The following is a 19,125-nucleotide window of genomic DNA, read 5'->3' on the forward strand; positions in this document are numbered from 1 at the left end:
CAGGTGAGCTGTGGGCTGCAGAGCCCACATGCAGTGGGAAGTGCTCAGCACTGCGGCTTTTCCCCTCTGCATGACTCCCTGCTCCTGTGGGCTGGTTGTGATTTCCAGAGTCTCTTCTCTATCTCAAGGCTGGACACAACCACCCTTGAGATAACAATCTTTGTTTCACCACCAGTGGGGGCAGAGAAATTCAACTGCAGAACCCCTTGGGACTTCCCTGGGCTAACAGGACAGGTACTGTCATTCCCTGCTCCAGACATGTTCTGGGCATCTCCAGGACACCCTTGTCAGATCTCAAATCTGGACCTGACTGTTTTCTAACTCCTCCCATCACACACACTGCTGGGAACATAAATCAAGGGTATCCTGTGTTTCAAGCAGCTCCGTAGATTCATCCCTGGCTTTGGCCCTTGGGCTCTGAACATTCCTGCCTACCAGGCTATGCCAGTGGTTAACTAAGCCACCAAACAGGCTTCACTCAGAACTTCTCCTCTACACAGACCTCCTCCAGAATGAGGGGCTGAGAAGTGTTTTACAGGATCCCTTTTAAACGTCAGGCTGCACGCTCAGGACCTTGCATTATTTCTCCAACCTGAAGTCTACACTGCAGGCTCAACACCTACATCCCTGCCTCTTGGACCAGCTTTTTGGGAATCATCCAAACACAATTCCCTTGTGCATTTCCAAATACACTGGTAAAGCTCTTCCAACTCACCATCGTTCTCCTCTGACATGATTTTAAAACCACACTTCTTTGCTCCTTTTTTTCCCCTGCTACAGGGATAATCCCTCCATAACCAGACATCACAGCAGCCACTACACTGTCAAAACAGCTGCTATTCTTTCCCTCAACTTCCTCCCCAACTCTCACCACCCAGGGTGTGTTATTTATATAACATCTCTTAACATTGACTTTTTCACACAACTTTTTCTTTAATTACTTGCATTTAAAATAAAAATGCCAACCTCTGCGAGCGACTGCCCTCATTACAGTATCAGTCCTCCAACTAATTAATATCTGTTAGCTTTGGCTTATACACCAGGATGCCTAAATCCAAAATACACAAGGCTGCCAAGTTACTTTGCAAACAGAAGCACTTGCCTTGAAGAAAGAATCACGTTATCCAAATTGCTTCTGTGCAATCTTACCATAACCCTTACTTTCAAGGTCTTACAAGAAAAAAGAAAAGCTCATCCAGCTCAAAAGAGTTTGCTATGAAACCAGAAAGGAAACCTAGAGGAAAGCAAAGAGAGAGAGAAATAGGTCTCCAAAAGAGAGAGAAACACCATTTTTCTACCCATTTTCTTGTACTCACACAGGTCACACGGGAAAGATTGAGCCTGTTTAAGAAAAAAAACTCCCAGCAGCTCCCAGGCAGGCTCTTGCAAGGCACACACACACTTCTCCAGCCCATAGAGAAAGAAAGAGAGCTGAGTACAACTGATCTCAATCACACCAGTAATCACCTTCCCTTATGGAGTTATGTTGCTGCAGTGCATGTCAGAGGAGCTTGTACAGGTGACAACAAAGCCAGAAGTCTCAGGAGTGCTTATGCAGCATGGTGACAGATAAAGGAGCCACCCCAGGGGGTACATAAGAACTGGCAGGGTGGAAAGGTGGGCACAGCACTCCTGTGAGCCCCCCCAGCAGTGCCTGAGTGTCAGTGCATCCAGCACATCCGAAGGCAGCAGGTTCAGAACTGATTAAAAACAGAAAAGCCTTATGTAAACTTAATGCATAATTAACCTGAGAAACGCACTCGCAGAAGACATTATTGAGGTCATGAAAGCATTAGAGCCACAAAAACAACTCCAGCAGCATATGAAGGATGAGAACATCCACTGTTAAATTATTTGAATGCTCATCTAATGCAAGGGATAAAACGTGCTGTATCCTAACCAGGACAAGCCTCCCCTCCAGGCAGATTAGAGCAGGTTTCTTATATCCTACTCCAAAGAATTTGATGCTGAAGGCCAGAAAGGAGGGCATGGGCTGGACAAGACCCTCTCTGAGATTTTCTGTCTGTGTCAGGTCTCTAGCAGAGATTACAGGAGGGATTCCAGCCCTACTCTCTGTGTGTCCGTGAGTGGGACACAGAGGTCTGCACCAGTCACCCTTGGCTGCCTTTGCACTTGAGACAACCAGCCTGTACAGGAATGATTCATCTCACCCCAAGTGCAATCAGGGGGATTGTCCTTGTGAGAGATGCCTGTCCCAGGGTGGTCCAGCCCCACAGATGCCCCAGGCAGCACATGCAGATGGGAGATGCCCTGGGGTGCTCACCAAGCTGTGCTTGTGACACATTCCTGAAACCAGTGGGTTGTTGGGCTTTGGGTACTTTTAAGCCTTTACAAGTCTGGGCAAGGATGGATAGAAGTGTCCCCTCTCCATTTTCACCTCCTGCCTTTTCCTTTGCCCCTTCCCTGCCTCAACATCACTGTCACAGTTCCACAGTGCAGAGGCACCTTTCAGACCCACCCAGTTCTCCTGAATGGTGATTGGGGCTCCGAGGCCCCAGTGATCTTCCTGATGCCAATTAAAATCAAAGGAAGGCCTCCCACTTGTCAAGGTCCATAAGCAAACACCCACAGGCATTGCCCTCCCCTACTTTCCTGGCTTCTTTACACCCATAGCAGCTGTTCTACATCTCCCACTTTTAAAATCCTGTGTTGATTTAAGGTCTCTCTTGCCAAAATCCAGCAAAACAGACTTCATGAAACGTTTCACAGACACTAGGAGCTGCCTTTCCCCAGGCTGCCCCCCTGTCTCAGAAGATCATGATGCAAATACTTGAGGCTCCTTTTGGAGAAAGCCAGTGGCTGTACTGGCAGCCCTGCACATCCAGCTCTGTTCCCAAACATCCCACGTGCATAGCACCTGCTGGGATCTCTACAGTGCCCCAGAGGGGTTTGTGGCAATGAACTCACGTGGGATGAGCCCTCATGTCCTCATCTGCCCTTGGACAATAGCTCCGATGCTTCCAGCACACACAAAGCAGGGGCATTGCCAGCAGCCTTGCAGGGCAGTGCCAGGTCCTGTCTTCCTTTTCCAAACAATCCAAAACAATAAAACAGAATTTCTAAATAGTTAATTTTACTGGTAATTTAATGATATTTTCATAAAATAAGCTTGGACTCCTTGTCTTTGCAGAAATCAAATATTTTAAGGATGCCAGGCTTCACTTGCTGAAGTGCCCCTCTGTCCCTTCCAGGGCTAGAAAGGCTCCCCTGGGGAGGAGGGATGCTCTCAGACCACCAGACTCCAGGAGAAATGCAAACACCAATTGTCATGAGTCCTGATAAATACAGCAACAGAAATGACAACAGAACATGTCTGGGGCCAGGTGAAAATCAAGACTAATCCAAACTCAACTCATCCCACCACACGGCACAGAGTCCTGTCTGCTTCAACAGGACAAGGCAGGTGGAACCCTGGAGTCCTCTGCTTCCCCCAAAGAGCTCAAGGATGGGATTACTCCAGCTACTCAGTGTAATTAAACCCTCAGCCCCATGAGTAGGGCAGGGATACCAGCAAGGTGATGGACCACACGTGGGAAGGAGGCATGAAAGGGGGATTTGGCAGTGAAAGCCCCGGCTCATAGACCTGCAGTGATTATGGAAGGCAGGGCATATCCTTAAAAGCTTCCAGAAAAGCCAGGTTTCCATCTGTTGCCTTTAATGCTTGGAGTCTGCACTTTCACTGCAGGAAATGAAAGCCTGGAGCAACCTGGTCCTTCAAACTGGCAAGTTGTGCAGAATCCTGTAAAAGCAGGGCACTCATCACACATTTCAGCCTCGTTTCCTTCATCCATGTTTCCTTCATCCTCTTGCACGAGGCCCCTCATTACATTTAAAGAGGGTTTGTGGCATAGCCATCATCCAGTTATCCTTTGCAAACTCCTTGGAAGAGCCTTGACAAGTACAACATCCTATGTCCCTCAGTTGTACTGACTGCTGGTGGCTGTGCAGGACCTCTGAGATGCAGTTCCCTCACCTATCAAGTGATAAAGCAACCCTTCCTCAGCTCACAGAGGTTCTATAACTCTTACCTGGCATTTGCAACATTCCTTGGCAACCCCTGGCAAAGCCCCATTAGCACCAGAGGGGATGTGAGGCCACACTGCCACCTCTCTCTGTCCATACACAGCTCACTCAACATGAGAAACTGAAAATGAAACTTAACTTTTATTTCCTTTATGTTGCTTTTGAAATGACATCTTGCACACTTGCTGGACAGGGGAGGTGACACTGTCACCAGGTCACCATGAATATCTGATTCCCTGGAGGGACATGGCTTCAATGTTGGTTTTTTTTAAATAATATTGCAAAGACACTTGAAGACATTTTTCCTTGTTCACATGGAAAAAAAAAAACTTGCAATCTCAGGTTTATTAATGACATGTGTCATTTCATTCATTTTTAGAACCTTGGAAACAACCAAGGAAAAAGAGAAAAAGTAGTATTTCACATTTTGAGTATAGCTCAGGGTGGCCTCATAGAGAAGGACCCATTTCCCAGGTCCCTGGGCATTCCAGGTCTGGGAAACTGAGCCTTAGTAACTCCCCCTGAGATGGTGTGTCACCCAGCCCCTGCTGGGCCCTCCTTGCTCCAGGGTGGTTTCAGCACTTTTGACCCTCATAGCTGGAAACCTCTTTAGATCTCCAGTCATTTCCCTGGTTTCCACTCTGGTGTATTCCTTGGGTCAGGATCAATATCTTCCTCTCACAGACCTTTTGATCCACCTGCACATCATCCCTGACTGCTGCTGAAACCCCTAAACACCCTACTGGGAAAAACCCATCCCTGTCCAGGGCCCCAGTCCTGCATGACTGTTCAGCTCATCTCTACAGGGATGCACGACTGCCAAAGCAAAACAACATCCCAACCCTCGTGAGCTTCCAGAAATCAACTGCTTCTGACTTAAATAAACACAAGGAGTACAGAAGGCTCATACAAATAGCAAACACCCATTTTCCTGTCTCAGCATCAGCACCCCAGGCTGCTCCTCAGGTTCAGATCAGCTCCCTCTAACCACCACTTTTCCCCTCCTTTCTTTCTGAGCACGTGGAGCTTGCCTGACTTGGGCCAGGATCTCTCCTCTGTGTAAAAGAGGATCACTGCTCAGGCAAACTCCCATCAAATGGGAACCTGCTGATCCACTGGGTCCTTCTTGCCCCATCAGAGGGTCTTAAACTCACCAAGACCTAGGGCTCTTTCAAGGCTTGCCCCTGAAATCCAGGAGGAAGATGCAGATATACTATGAGCACTTAGGAAGAAAAACATTACAGCATCTAAAGGTACTTTAAATGATTTAGATACAAACTTGCCTGTAATAAGACATCTATTTTGGTTAATCTCTTAGTTGCAAATCTTGAAACTCTTGAACCTGCCTCAGGCTACTGTCAGCAGCACTTCATTTAACACTGCTTATTGGGAATAACTGCTGTTTCCCCACTGTAACCTCCAAACCTCTTAAGTCTCTCTTATTGCTCTGCCCAAATATACTTGCCTTCAGGATACACAGGGTTTTGTCTTGCTAAGAACTGGTAAGATGATTTGAACAAGCTGAATCAGAGGAGAACATTTCCCAGGCGAAGCGGCCAAGACTCAAAACACCATCCCTGCAGTACTTCGGGAGTGATTCTGCTTTTTAAGTGTTTACTTGGGTTATGAAATGGAACAGCTGCACTTTGATCACTGCTCAGGAGCAAAGGAGTCCAAGGGATGGGGGTGTTCATGCTCCAGGAAAGCCACTTGGGGCCAACTGCTCCTGCCTGCACCAGGGGGAGGGGGGGGGATGAGACCACCCCCCCTCACACACTTGTGGCTGTGGAGACCATTGCCACCCCTCCCTGCCCATGTTCAGAGCTCTCTGAGGAGTCTGGTGTTCTAAAAATCAACCACATTTTTATTTTAAGGGGTTGCAGAGCCATGGTGGGCACCGAGTTGTGAGGTGTCCAGGCCATCAGCCCTGGTGCTCCCCCCATCCCAGCTCAGCAGGCTTGATTTTAAACACAACCATTTGGATCAAAGAGAGTTGGACCCTGAACATACACAGCAATAACTGCATTGATGAGCTGACACAGCCTCAGCCCCAATAACTGGGCAATGCAGCAGCCCTGGAGCAGAGGTGATGACCCTCCCTGTCCTGCTGACAGAGGGAGCAGCATTAAACAACTGCCCCTTCTGTTCCCAAGCACAAGCAGCTGCAGCAGAGCAAACAGAGGCACAAGAGCCCTCCAAGCACATCTTTAGATAGGACACTTCACCATAACACAGGATTTTCCAGTCCTGAGTCTGCAGCAACCAGTCATCACTGCAGGCTTGCAGAGCCCACCACCAGCACAACTTCTGTTACCACCTTCTTGCAGCTCACTGGGAAAAGTTTTGGTCACTAAGTAGTTTACCCCACATGGTACAGGACGGAGAAATGGTTGACCAGGACCCCACAGAAAAGGAACAGGACTCACACCACGCTGGCTCAGAGCATGCACAGACCTGAGCTGGGATCAGTTGCTATTCCCACCAATATGCCTGAGAAAGTACTCTAGCATTAGGGGATCACAGCTCACAGGGACAGCTTAGAGACACACTCTCACATCCTTCCTCACCAAGTTTTACACAGAAATTTTGATAGAAAAAAAAAAACCAAATCCCACTATGAAATATGTGTATATAAGCTGTGCTTAAATAACAATATATCTGTGCAGGCTCTGGCTGCTAAAAGGCCCTGTCTGCTGTATACATCCACCCCGGTTTAGTAGGAATGAAACTACCAGTTAATCCAGTCTCTGCCAAACCATAACTGGCACAACAAGGATCAGCTTGCTGACTGCAAAGCCACATTGGTATCAAACTCAGAGCACTCAGCTTTGGCACACCACAGTCCCTGGAAAGCTGCAGAGCTGGAAATTGCATCTTTCCAGCCACTGCTCAAAGCCTCTGCTTCGCTGCATCTCCCTGTGCTTTAGAGCTCTGGAGCTAACCCTCAGTCTGAGCTCAGACTGCAGACAACAAATGTTCCACCAGACAGAAAACAAACAATTTTTGCCCCTTGCCCCTAAATATCCCACTTTGCATAATCAAAACCAAACACACAAACCCCACTTCATCCCTGCTCAAGGCAAAGCGCACACAGGGATGTACCTGCACATCTCTGGGCTTTTGGAGAGCACATGAAATTACATTTATACTTAAAGCAGAATAAAAACTCATTGAACCAACCTCTTCCTTCATGGCAGCTCCAGCTCTCACAAAAGTTGCCAGCAGGACAGAACCATCTCAGGAGCTCTGGGTCAGACCAGTCTCACACATCTTGGCTCAAGGCAACACTTCCTCCCCCGCTCCCATCACTCCTAAGAGCAAACAGCTGCTGCTTTTAAGCCCTCCGGAGGGTTTAGGAGTGGAGCACCTGCACCAGCAGCTGATGGCACTTACTGCTCTTCAATTAAGCTAATTTTGCACCAGCAGGGAGACAACTGTGCAACTGCTCATCAGGCCACCCCGTTCCCCTGGTCCTTGCACTGTGACAGTAACATGCAGCAGGTACTAAAGGTGCCTCAGACAGCAGGAGCAGGGAAGCATCAGAGTGTCCCTGAAAGCACAGGAGGAGTCCCTGCACCCCTTACCATGGCACAGCTCCTCTTTCTGTGCTCTGTTTCCAGCAAATGTCACACAGCCCGGTGTGCCCACGTTGCTCCAATGCTGACATTTGTGATCTAGCACACTGGCCTGGCTGACAATAGCAAAAAAACCTTTTAAAATCAGCTTTCTCCTGTAGCAAGAAGCACTGAGAGCGTGGTGTGCTCTGAAAAAGATAACAGAGATGCCAGATTGAGGCAGGGTAGGTCCAAGACCAGAGCTTCCAAACCAGTGGGAAACGTCTCAACTATGGCTGCTGGCACGACCTCAAATCTGCCTGTTCCTCCTTCACACCAGACTGCAGAAGCGCTCAGAAAAGGAAACATCAGGCATCCCTGTCATCTTCTTTCCTCCATAGGGCTGAAATTGGGTTTTGTGTCTCCTTCTGCATGTGCCAGAGGAGAAAATCTGTTGCAGCCAGAGCGCAGGGGGACATGGAGGGTGCCAGTGGGACAGGGATTTCTTTTGGGGCACAGAAGGCACCTCCAAGATGCCACCCCTTGTGTTATTTTCACCCAGAAATGGGTCCCTCAGAGGCAGCTAAGCTCAACACCCATAAATCTTTATAGTGAGGCAGATGGTCATTAGAGATGCTCCTTCCAAATCCTTTGTATCTTCATCCACCAGCTTTCTCCACTGGATAAGATCCCTTGCATTCTGGAGACTTTCAGAAGTCACTTTCAGACATTTCAGCTTGCTCAATAATTTCTTTCCTTATTAAATATTGCTAATGATAGGGTTTTAGACTCTCAGCCATATATCCACTTTTTGTTCTAGCATAACTTTCAATCTATCTTCCCTCTTCCTTCTACTCAAGTCTTTAAAAAAAATTACTGGAACAAAAGGGAAAGCACCAAATAATTGAAAAGAGCTGCTAAAACAGAAAGGAAGGAAAGCTAGAGGGAGTTACAATGATTGAAAAGTACAATAAAGTTGGAGGAAAGGAGGAAAAATTCTAATTTTTAATGAAATGGGTGGTGAGGTGTCACCAGCACATGGCAGCAGATCCCTTTGGCAAGGGCTGTTTTCCCACCCCAGGTCAGGCTCCTCCCTCCGTGGGCCAACACCCCACTTCGCTTCCCTTGTTTGAACTAGAGATGCTTTTTTCTTCTCTCTATTTATCCTCATGCTAAATCTTTTCAGCTGGTGCTTTCAAAGCCTAACCAATAAAATGCTGAAAGCAATAAAACTGTTTGTGGGAAAAAGTTTTGCGAACAGACAAAGCATAAAAATGATGCTTTAACAAAAGCTACGAGCAGAAAAGGAGAGGTTGGAGTTGAAAAGCTCATGCAGATGAAGCTTGAATGGTCTATTCTCACCATCATAATGAGCACATGCATGATTAATGAAAATATTTATCCTCCTAACCCACTGCAGTGAGTTAATATTTAATCCAAAGTCCACGTGAAAGCCCAACCTCTCCTGGTTCCTCACCTGCCTCCTTGTTTCCTTGGAAATCTCTGAACTCTGCAAACTGACCTGAGATCTGGCTCTTTGGGGCTGATCTGAGAACCACGCTGGCTTTTTCTGGCTTTCTGCATAAGTACCACACCTTTTGATCCCGAAACTGCCGTCACTTGGGACCTACAAGGTTTCTTAGATAATCCCAGAGAGTCAGTGCTTTGTAACACGTCTCACTTTGATATTCAAGGCAAAGCCGGACAGCCCACACATGAAAAGACATCCTTCCCTTTCTTCCCAGGCTTAATTTCATCTGCAAATTAAACATATCGAGATGGATATTTATAGAGGAATGCCCTGATCCTCCCGGGAGGGCCGGGGAGTCTCCAATGTGTAATTTTGCTTTAGGAATATGATTTTAATCTTGACTTTCTTCTGAGGCTGGTGGCAGGAGAGGAGAAGGGCAGGGAAGGGGGAATGCTGGTGGCAAGGCTCACTGAGCACTCCTCTGCTCTCACACAGTTTAAGCCTTGGGCTAATGCAGTGTAAGATGGTGGGGATGTACAGAAGGGACTAAGGTTCTTCCTGCTTCCCTGTCTTTGTCCTCTGCAAAGCTATCTCAAGACATGGTCCTTCAGAGGTGAAAATTTGTAGTTTTAAAAAAATGGGGTCTGTAAACTTTGCCAGCAAACATGTTCAGCTGTGGCTTGCCTAAAAAAAAAAATAAACAAACCAACAGACCTGCTGTAAAAATGGTGCACAGATTAAAATAACTGCTAAGCCCTGGATTCTGATGGTCCTTTGTGACAAGGAGCTCATATAGAGTCATCCATTTCCCTGTATATCAGCCCTTCATCCCACACTCACACTGTGGGTAATTGCCAACACTACATAAAACTACAAAACCTGAACTGTTTTGGCTTATGTCATTTCCAGATATGCCCTGGAGCAGAGGATAAAGGATTTTTATTTTGTTTTCCAGCTAAATATTTTCTTCTTTTTACCTTCTTGTTAAAGAATGACTCAATGCTGTTCTCTTGCCCAGCATCACTCACTTAAACCTCCATTGTGCTACACACACGTGTCTACACCAAATTTTGGTGCTGGGAACCCCACTAAGGGGGCCTGGCTTGGTGTATTGAGTCATTAGTGCAGGTTGTGATGATGATGTTGTGTTGTGCTGCTGTTTGTAAGAGCTTGGTTGGGATGCTCAAGCCCATCACTGCCAACCCTCAGGCACGTGGTGCCATCCCTGCAGGTTATTCCTGATGGGAAGAGTTCGGGGGAGGGAAACTTCCAGGAAAGATGGTTTCAGTAGTATTAAGAAAAGGGACATTACTGCATGCTATGAGATATGTCTTTAAGCTTCAGTAAACTTTTGGAGCCCCTGGGAAGCTGGTAATGTGCCTTTGAAGGAAGCATGACTTATGAAATTGCAGTTTTTAGCTTAGCTGGGTAATGTTAATGAGAAAATATCGTGGGCTGTGGGTGGAAGTCTCCTGAATCCCATAAGTTAGGAATAAATTATTCTGTTTTCCTAAATGAAGCAGTGCAGTGCAATGCTGCTCCTAAATCAGGCTGATGGTGAGAGTTATTTATTAATTTGTACAGGACCAGACACGAGCTCGGGCAAATAAATACAAACTAGGCCGCAGCAAAGAATTACAAACTTGGACTTGCTGTGGGCAAGAAAAGATTTTGCTGGGGTTTTGAGAAGGAGCAGGTGGGTTTGGACCAGCACCCTGCGTGATAGAGGTGGCGTGAGGAGTTGGCACAGGGGTGGAGGTAGAGGGACAAATCCTCCTTTCTGCTGGAGCTGCAGCAAAGATGATCAAAAAACCCCAGGCTTTCAACTGCAGTGCAGCAGCTTCTCAGTAATTAAAGCTTGAGATCACCAGCTCTGCCTGTGCCTGCTGCAGCCCAGCTTGCACATCAAAGGGAGATGTTTCCCATGGGGACAGGTCCCACAGCACCGGATTCAGGTTTTGATGGGCACTCTGGGCTGGTGTGTGAGAGTGATGGCCCAGGAAAGCCCCTTAACAGCAGCTCATACTGAGCAGGTGATGACACAGCCCCCCGGGGTACCCAGGCTCGTGGTGACTCGGTGGTGCCCCGTGTTCTGGGCAGCACAGGCTCATCCAAAGGGACCATCCCTGGAGCAGGGGGTGGCCCTTTGGGGCAGAGAGGGCTCCCAGCTCTGAGGGCTTGGGCTCTGCAGGTACCACACAGCCTCAGCTTCCCCTCCTGCCAGCACCTGGCCTCCTACCCAGAGAGGATTTATTCCTCCCTGAACAGGTCTCCAATGACATTATTAATCAGGGAGATGGACGAGTACAACACACTTTATTGTGCACTGTGGATGAGTGATAAGTCTGGGCGCCGATGCCTGGGATAGCAATCAGGGGAGGGTGAGTGAAAGGAAGAGGAGGAAAGAGCAGCATTGTGGGTAAATATGTGCACTTCTGGTGGTGATTACCCTCCAAGTAATTAGTTTTTAAATCAGGCAGACGTTTCGGGAACTACTCACTATGAGCTGCTTTAATTATTTATACTCCCTTTTATTCTTATTATTTATAGTCATCCTCTTTGGATGGGGATGCTCTTTGGAACCTGAACCACCTCCAGCCCACCCTGGCCAAGCAGCCATCTCCAGTGCTGCCAGGCACCCCGAGAGCCTGGGGGGTCCCCCTCTCCCTCCCAGAGCCAGGCAAAGGGGAGTGAGAGCCCATCACTGCTGCGGAAAGCCCTGCTCGGATCGGTAATTAAACTCTCACTCATCTTCATTTCCCTCATTTGTTAAAGTGAGGCCACTCAATAAGCCATTAATGCAAGGTCCTTTCTGTCAGCTACGGCATCGTTAGGCACATTCCCCTTGGAGACAGCTGGGGAGGGTGCAGGCAGGGGGAGCAGCCCCTTGCCTGCCTCCTCCTCTGCCCAAACCCTCCCCATCCACCCCTCCGAGGTCACTCCTGCCCTGTGGCCAAGGCTCTAGGGAGCGAGGGGGAATTTTTGCAACTGCAAACCCTTCCCCCAGCTGGGATTTTTCCCACAGCACCACACAAACCCCTGTTCCATCAGAACATCTGCTGTTGTTGCTCTCTCTTCACCAACCCCACCTCTCCGGAGCTTCCCAACATCTGGAAACCATTCCCTGCACCATTCCCATGAAGGGACCTCCGACCCACTGAGCCCCTCCTCTGGGCTAAACAAAGGCTGCCCTTATTGCTGAGCTGGGGAATTTTGCCTGCCTTCCCCTTGCTCCAGCCACAAACTGTTTCTCAATCCATCATCAGGAGAGCATCTGCCCGGGGAGCCCTGGAGCATCCTCTGCTTCATCTTCCTCCATGGACACACTCAGATGTCAGCATCTGCCTGGGGAGCCCTGGAGCATCCTCTGCCCCATCTCCCTCTACGAGCACATGCTCAGATGCTGGCACTGAGGAAAGCTGCAAAAAACCCCACGATCCCAGCACAAGAAAAACCACAATACAGGGAAAAGCTGCTGTAGATTCACCCAGGAGAAAAGCCCATGGTCCATGTGTGTAATTACTACAACTACATGTTGATTTCCCCTCCCAAGAGCTTTTATTCTGGCTCTTGCTCTGGTTACAACAGCAAGAACACCTCGATCTCGCTGCTTTCTCCCCCATGGAGTCATTTGGCAACAAGCCATGAGAGAGAGGAGAATTTCAGGTGAAGCAACCATGGAACTGCTGTGCAGCACAAAAATAAAAGAGTAATGCTAGGGATGTGTTTAGCATTGGGACAAAGCGGGGCCCATCAGCAACCTTCACCACACACCTCAGTGGATTCCATGTGAGACAAGACAATTCACTGCACCAAAACCCAGGTGAGAGCAAAAAAGCAGAGGAAAAATGTACACAAGCCTGTCCTGTGCTCTACACCCTCACAGGAACCCAACCCGAGTGCTGTCCTCTTGGGTCTGTTTTCATCCAGGTCCAGCATCGCAGAATCCCGGAGGGGCTGAGGTTGGAAAGGATCTCTGGAGGTCACTCGCTCCAGCCCCTGCTCAAGCAGGGACACTGAGCTGGTCACTCAGGACCACGCCCAGGTGGCTTCCCAGTTCAGCTACTTGGGGGGAAAAATACAACAAACATGTCAGATGCAGATTAAACCATCAGAATGGACAGTGTCTTGTCTGTAACACCAGAGAGAAACATGGTTTCAAGGAAGGGGAGCCCTCCAAGTGAAGCCAACTTCCAAGGGCATCCCAAAGCCAACCCTGCAGTCACGAAGGGTTTTGAAGACCATCTGCCTGCGGAGCCAAAGCCACATCTGTGTGAAAGACAAGCTGCTGCCTGCCCTTGAACTCGGTGCAACCCACTTCTTCATAAAAATACCAGCAACCACAGTGCAAACAGCTTCCCGTGGGGAGCAGAGGGAGGGGATCCACCTGCCTCCCTCAGGATCCTGCTGGCTTCATCCCCAGGGCACTCATCACCAGCAGCTCCAGTGTGTTTTAGAGTACCTGAGGCAGGTATCCAAGGTGGGAAGAGTAAAGGGGGTTAGGAATAACTAACCTTCACCCCAAAGAGGGCAGAGGACAGCAGCTCTAGGACTTGACTCTCCCATCACTCCCAGCCCCACAGGGTCCATACAACAACCATCACACCGTGGCTGGGAACAGACATTTCCAAACAAACCTCCTTCTATTTGCATTCGAAACATTTATTTTGGGAAATACATATTAAACACTATTATTTATACAAAAATGGACTAAATTTTCGTAATGCTTATAACCCCCAAAAGGCCATTTTAATAGATCTGGATGAAGGGGTTTTTTTATTGTATTATTTTTTTTTTCTTCAAAAAAAAAAAAAGTCAGGTTACAAAGGAGAAAGCAGCGTGTCTTGCTTTGCCCAGCTTCAACTAGAGGAAAAAAAAGTTCAAGATGACATTTGCAGAAGTGCCTCACACAAAGAGATTTTTCTCCCCTTTCAGTCTTTTTTAACACTTGAAATATATATATATTTTTTCAGTTAATACACTTTTTTTTTTTTGTTGGTTTTGCTAAAACATAGCAAGTCAGCAAGTAGAGAGTTGCTGTGCCCCAACAGCTCCGTGGTGCTGTTGTGGCAGGGGAGGAATATGAGTGAAGGGCGGAATGGATTCTCACAATGCACCCCCCTGCCCACACCTCTTTGGGAGGACATGTGTGGGGAGCCCCTGCAAACCCTGTACAATGTCATCTGGGCATCCCCACCGAGGTGAGAACAACCTCCTCCTTCCTCCTGGTCACCTGTGCCGAGGAAGGCTCTGTCCCCCATGGAGACCACGGGGCTTTGCACATGCCTTCCAGTGCTAGAGGATGGGACACGCTGCCATTTTAGTGTGTGCCCCCCAAAAATGGGTGATTTGCAGAAAGTTTTATCCCTTAGAGAGGATATGGAGATTGGTGGAGTGGAGAACAGAAAGGGAAGCGGAGCTGGGGCAGGGGCAGGACTGCAGAGCTCTGCTCCAGGACCATCCTCTCGTGTGTCACGGTGCTACCTCACCCTTGCAGGGACTTATTTACTGGAGATACACTGAAAGAGGAGGTGCTGGGGGGCAGAGCAGGGGGAGACGTCGGGCACAGCACCCACAAACACAACCCCAGCCCTCCCCAGGGCGGCAGGGCTCAGTCTGCACATGCACAGACCCCCTGCACAAGGACCAGCAAAACACAGGAGTGTGTTACACGGACACAGGTCACACAGGGGAACCAGAAAATAAAAAATGATTGAAAAATGCCCAACAGCCTCCTCTGACATAGGGAAAAAAGCCCAAGAATCACAAGGGTAAGACAGGACAACCCTCCACCTCCCACCACCGCTTTGTGGAGACGTTCCACTCTCAGCCCCCTTTGGACAAACACACTCCCAGCCTTCAGCACACAAAAATCCCACCCAAGTGAATGAAAAATAAATACACAAGTGTTCTCAGGACATCAGCCACATCTATGGTCCAAGGGACAGGGAACAGGAGTCCCTACAAAGGTCTGCAGCCTTTTGCAGGCTGCACAGACAAGGCAGACCCTCCTTCCCCTCTCCCACACTATTGCAAGGTCACAGTCTGAAAAGGCACTTCTCCCAAAGCAGGTCGCTCTGCCTGGCAGGGGGTCGGTGACAGGCAAGGTGACACCTAAACACTCCCAGTTTATTGCATGTAGATGGGGTACAAGGGTTGGGTTGGGGGCTGGCAGGTCCTGGAGGGCTGCAGAGGGCTCGGAGGAGGCGGCAGGAGACAAGGATGGCACTGTCTTGCTCTCTTCGTCCCACCCGTACCTTGCTTCCGAAGGCTACATTCACCTGGAGAAACCCTTTTGCCTTCAACGGACGGAGAGGAGCCTCTGCACGGAGGGGCAGGCAGGGCTCCCGGGGGCACCCCAATCCTGCTGGCCCCGTGGATCTGCTCCCCTGGGTTCGGCTGCCGGGCCAGAGCTGGGGGTAAGCGAGAGCTCAACCTCCACGGAGGGACAGTCCCCAGCCCGGGAATGCTGGGCCGGGGGCCGAGAAGCAAATTCATGCCACAAAGCGGGGGGTGAGCGGCCGCCCCGCTCGGCGCCTGGTTATTTGGTCAGTTAACATGGCAGGGGGTCGGGGACCGGGGGAAGGGGGACAGTGGCAGAGGATTTATATAAAAATAAAGGGGGGAGAGGGGAGAAATAGCGAGCGTGAGCGAGCAAGGTCCTGGCTACGGAGCGAGACGGTTACATTTCGTTAGCCACCAGCTCTTTGTCGGTCACGCCGTTGGAGAGCGAGCCCTGGCCCTCGTTCAGCCTCTTGACCCTGTAGGCTTCGAAGTGGATGTTGCTGGTAATATCCTTGATGTTCTGCATGTGTGTCCTGCAGGAAAGGGAAAGGGGAGCAGTAACATCTTGCTGGGAGCAGCTCAGCTGCCCAGCCTTCACCTCTGCACTCCAACTCCTGCACACCCCAAATACTGCTCCAAACAGCCCCAATGTCCCACCCTGCTTTACTGGTTAACGGTGTCTTTAGGGAAGTAAAGGCAAGAAGGGGCAGCCAGGGCCAGAAGCCTTCACTGGTGCTTGGGGACATGGGAGTTCTGGCTGCAGAACACCCATCTGGGGAGATCCCGGTCCTGCAAGTCCTGGGATCAGGTTTTGTAGTCCCACCCAACTACCTGTCAGCAACAGCTCAGGTGTGCAGAGTTTAAGAGCCAAATTTAGGAGGAGCTCAATAACCCTTCTAGCAAGCCAGGGGAGCTCAGCTTCCCCCTCCCCTGCAGCAGGGACACCTCTTTGAAGGGGGAGCAGCCATCACTCAGACCCTGCAATGACACCCCGATGGAGGGTGATGTCTTTGGGACTGGTGAGGGATCACTAAGGCCAAAAGCTGCTTGGCAAGCATGCTGGAGCCACACTGCACACTGCCAGCAAACCTGGAGTGTCCCAACCCATCCACTGCTCCTCTCCTCCCTTAACTCAGCACTGTAGCTGAGAAAAGCCCCCTGGAGTCCCATTCATGGAGATCACCCCTTGCAGAGGCTGGGAGGGGATGGGGGGAAGGGACAGATGGAGGAGCAGAGCAAAGCAGCTGCTTCAAGCTGGGCTGGGCTCTCCCCTTTCTTTGGATGCCACCTGACTGAAGACTCCTGGGAGAAGGCAGAGTCCCACTGACCTGATGAGGAGGTCCCGCAGGTAGGCGAACTCACAGTGTGTCGTGTTCTCCACTGGCAAGAAGGGAGAGAAACCCATCAGTGTGCACCCATGGCACCATGGGGACAGCAATCCCTCAGGGTAAGCAGGACCTGGGGGGCTTCACCAGCATCTGGAGGGCTCAGACAGGGTCTTACATCCTGGGGCTACAGGATGCAGGACCCAGCAGTCCCCTTTGCTGCTGTGAAGCTGGTACCAGGTACCTGCCCCAGCTCAGCATGACCAACTGGCTGGTGAGGTTTGACTGAGCATCCACAGTCCCTTCCCACTGTGTTCCAACAACAAAACCAAAAGCAATGTCCTTTGGGACCCTCTTGGGCCCCAAACAAGGCAGGGGAAGGGGCAAGGTGAGCTTTGCAGTGAGCACCAGGCCTGTCTCCAGAGAAGTGCTGGCCATGAGCATCCTGCAGCATTCTGGGCACGCTGGTGACAGCTGCCTGGGTTGCTGCTGTTGTGGAGGGAAACAATCTCTTGGTGACAGAGGCTATTGCTGTTGGAACAGGGCTTGGAGCAAGGGGGGTGTTTGCAAGAGGGAAAAGTCAAAGGGTGTTGCTCCACCACAATTGGTCTAACAGCTCATATTTTACCCCTAAATTTACTCAATTTAGAGGATGAATTCCGTTTTTAAATTATTATTTTTTTTAACCCAAACAGGCTTGTACATAGAATCACAGAATCCTTTGAGTTGGAAATGACCTCTAAAAATCACTGAGTCCAACCACTAAACATCATCAGGAATGGCAAAACAACAAATAACAGTGTTCTGCAAAGGCTGCCTATGGCTGTGGCTGTGTCCTTGAGGTCTCCCTGTGCTGAAGGGAGATGCCACAAGCAGAAGGTGAGGGGTTTAATGAATCCCATGAAACCCAGAACTTCCAAAGACACAGCACAAGAGGGCAGCAGAGCTTTAAAATACACTGATTTTCCTGGCAGCTTTGTTAAACCATCCCTCAACACAGGATTCCTATAAAAAAGACTCATAAATGAGGGGAAACAAACGAATGTGAAACGGAGGAAGATGAGAGGGGTGGTACTGGAGATGTGCCAGCTGGCTGCCAGAAACCAAGGACAAGGAAATGTGTAGATGTGCTGGAGCCAGGAGCTTTCATCTAGCCTTTAAACCATCACTGTAAAATGGGGAAGAAAAAAGGAAGATGCCGATGGGAAATGGAAGAGGGAAGAGATCCCACAAGGGCACCAACCAAAGGCACGGTGGAGGGTACAGATGCCAGGGGAAGGCTCTAACAGGAGCTTGTGTGCCCTAAAATCCTGCCATCAGGTAGGATTTAACTGTGTAAAACTGTTTAACTGTGTGAAAAGCACAAACCAGGCCATAAGACCACCAGAAGTGTCCCCTTTAGCACTCAGCAGCCCCCTGAGCCACACAAAGGCCACACTGGCCAAGGTGTTTCCAGTCCTCAAACACCAGGGAATTTATCTTCTTTGGAGGGGCAGGGAAGCACTAAATACACTTCTACTGCTGTTTTTGGACCTCACTGCCTCCTGTCAGGGCAGGGAGATGGGCTCTGGGGGTAGGAAATCAAGAACAAGGTACCTTCAATGGTGCCCCACTTGGTCTTCCTTCCAAGGATTCTTCTTCCATTAACCTGGTATTCCTGGTCACTGCCCACCACTGCAAACGGGATCATTTCCTGTTCAAAGGAAAAAACAAGGTCATGTTTTCCTCCTGAAAACTGGTCAGGAAACCAAACTGGTGAGCAAAGTCCTACATCAAGCTGTTTTCAGGAGAGTTTCACGGGATGAGCTGGTCTGTCCCTGATATTCCTGAGCAGTGTTGCTTGCCAAGGTCTGCAAGCAGCCCAGGACCTGGGCAGCAGTATCTCTTGTGCAAGTGCCCAGTCCAAACCCAGTCTGAACCCAGTCCAAAACCAGTCTAGCCCAGCCCCTCACTGGCAGGTGCCAACATACAACTGGACCAAAGGTATCATGATGCTTCCCTGGGAATTGCCCCCAGCATCTGGCAACCCATGGCCAGATTTCTGGTCAGTCATTTCCTGATCCAAGGTGGTATCTTTGAATTTAAGAGCTCCTTGAAGATTTTTTTCTTGCTTGAATTTGTCCAAACCACTTTATTGAGCCAAAAAATTCCCAGTTATTTCCTGTGGCCTGGAATTGACAGCCACAGAGCAGGGCAGACTAGGGGGAAATTCCCTCCTGGTGCTGGGAAGGCTGCTGCCCTAGCCAGGGATGGGCAGGCACCATGCACCCCCCTGCTTGCAGACTACTGAGGAATTCCTTGGAGGAATGGAGATGGGGAAAGGAGTATGGACAGAAGAGGACACCTTCCCCAGGAGCCTTTGTCACCCTCTTTCTGTCCCTGCTCTGAGCTCTGGAAGGATCCTTGGTCCTGGCCAGACCCCGTGGACAGGGCACAGCAGCCTTGG

General features: G+C 49.5%; 1 protein-coding gene across 5 annotated transcripts in view; it reads right to left on the reverse strand.

Annotated features, from left to right (window-relative positions):
- Positions 1-13,710: 13,710 nt before the first annotated feature.
- The window catches only part of SEPTIN9 (septin 9), a 135,782-nt gene continuing 130,367 nt past the window's right edge, over positions 13,711-19,125 (reverse strand). For all 5 annotated transcript variants that reach the window (XM_027715682.2, XM_027715685.2, XM_027715681.2 and 2 more), the window contains 3 exons: positions 18,276-18,372; positions 16,683-16,734; positions 13,711-15,887 (listed from right to left, as the gene is read on the reverse strand). In XM_027715682.2, the coding sequence (XP_027571483.1) occupies positions 15,752-15,887; positions 16,683-16,734; positions 18,276-18,372 (285 nt within the window). In that variant the 3' untranslated portion in view covers positions 13,711-15,751. The remainder of the gene's footprint in view (positions 15,888-16,682; positions 16,735-18,275; positions 18,373-19,125) is intronic.

This window comes from Pipra filicauda, unplaced genomic scaffold (assembly GCF_003945595.2).
Source record: "Pipra filicauda isolate LSUMZ 115617 unplaced genomic scaffold, ASM394559v2 scaffold80_size11013439_pilon, whole genome shotgun sequence".
NCBI classification, from domain to species: Eukaryota; Metazoa; Chordata; class Aves; order Passeriformes; family Pipridae; genus Pipra; species Pipra filicauda.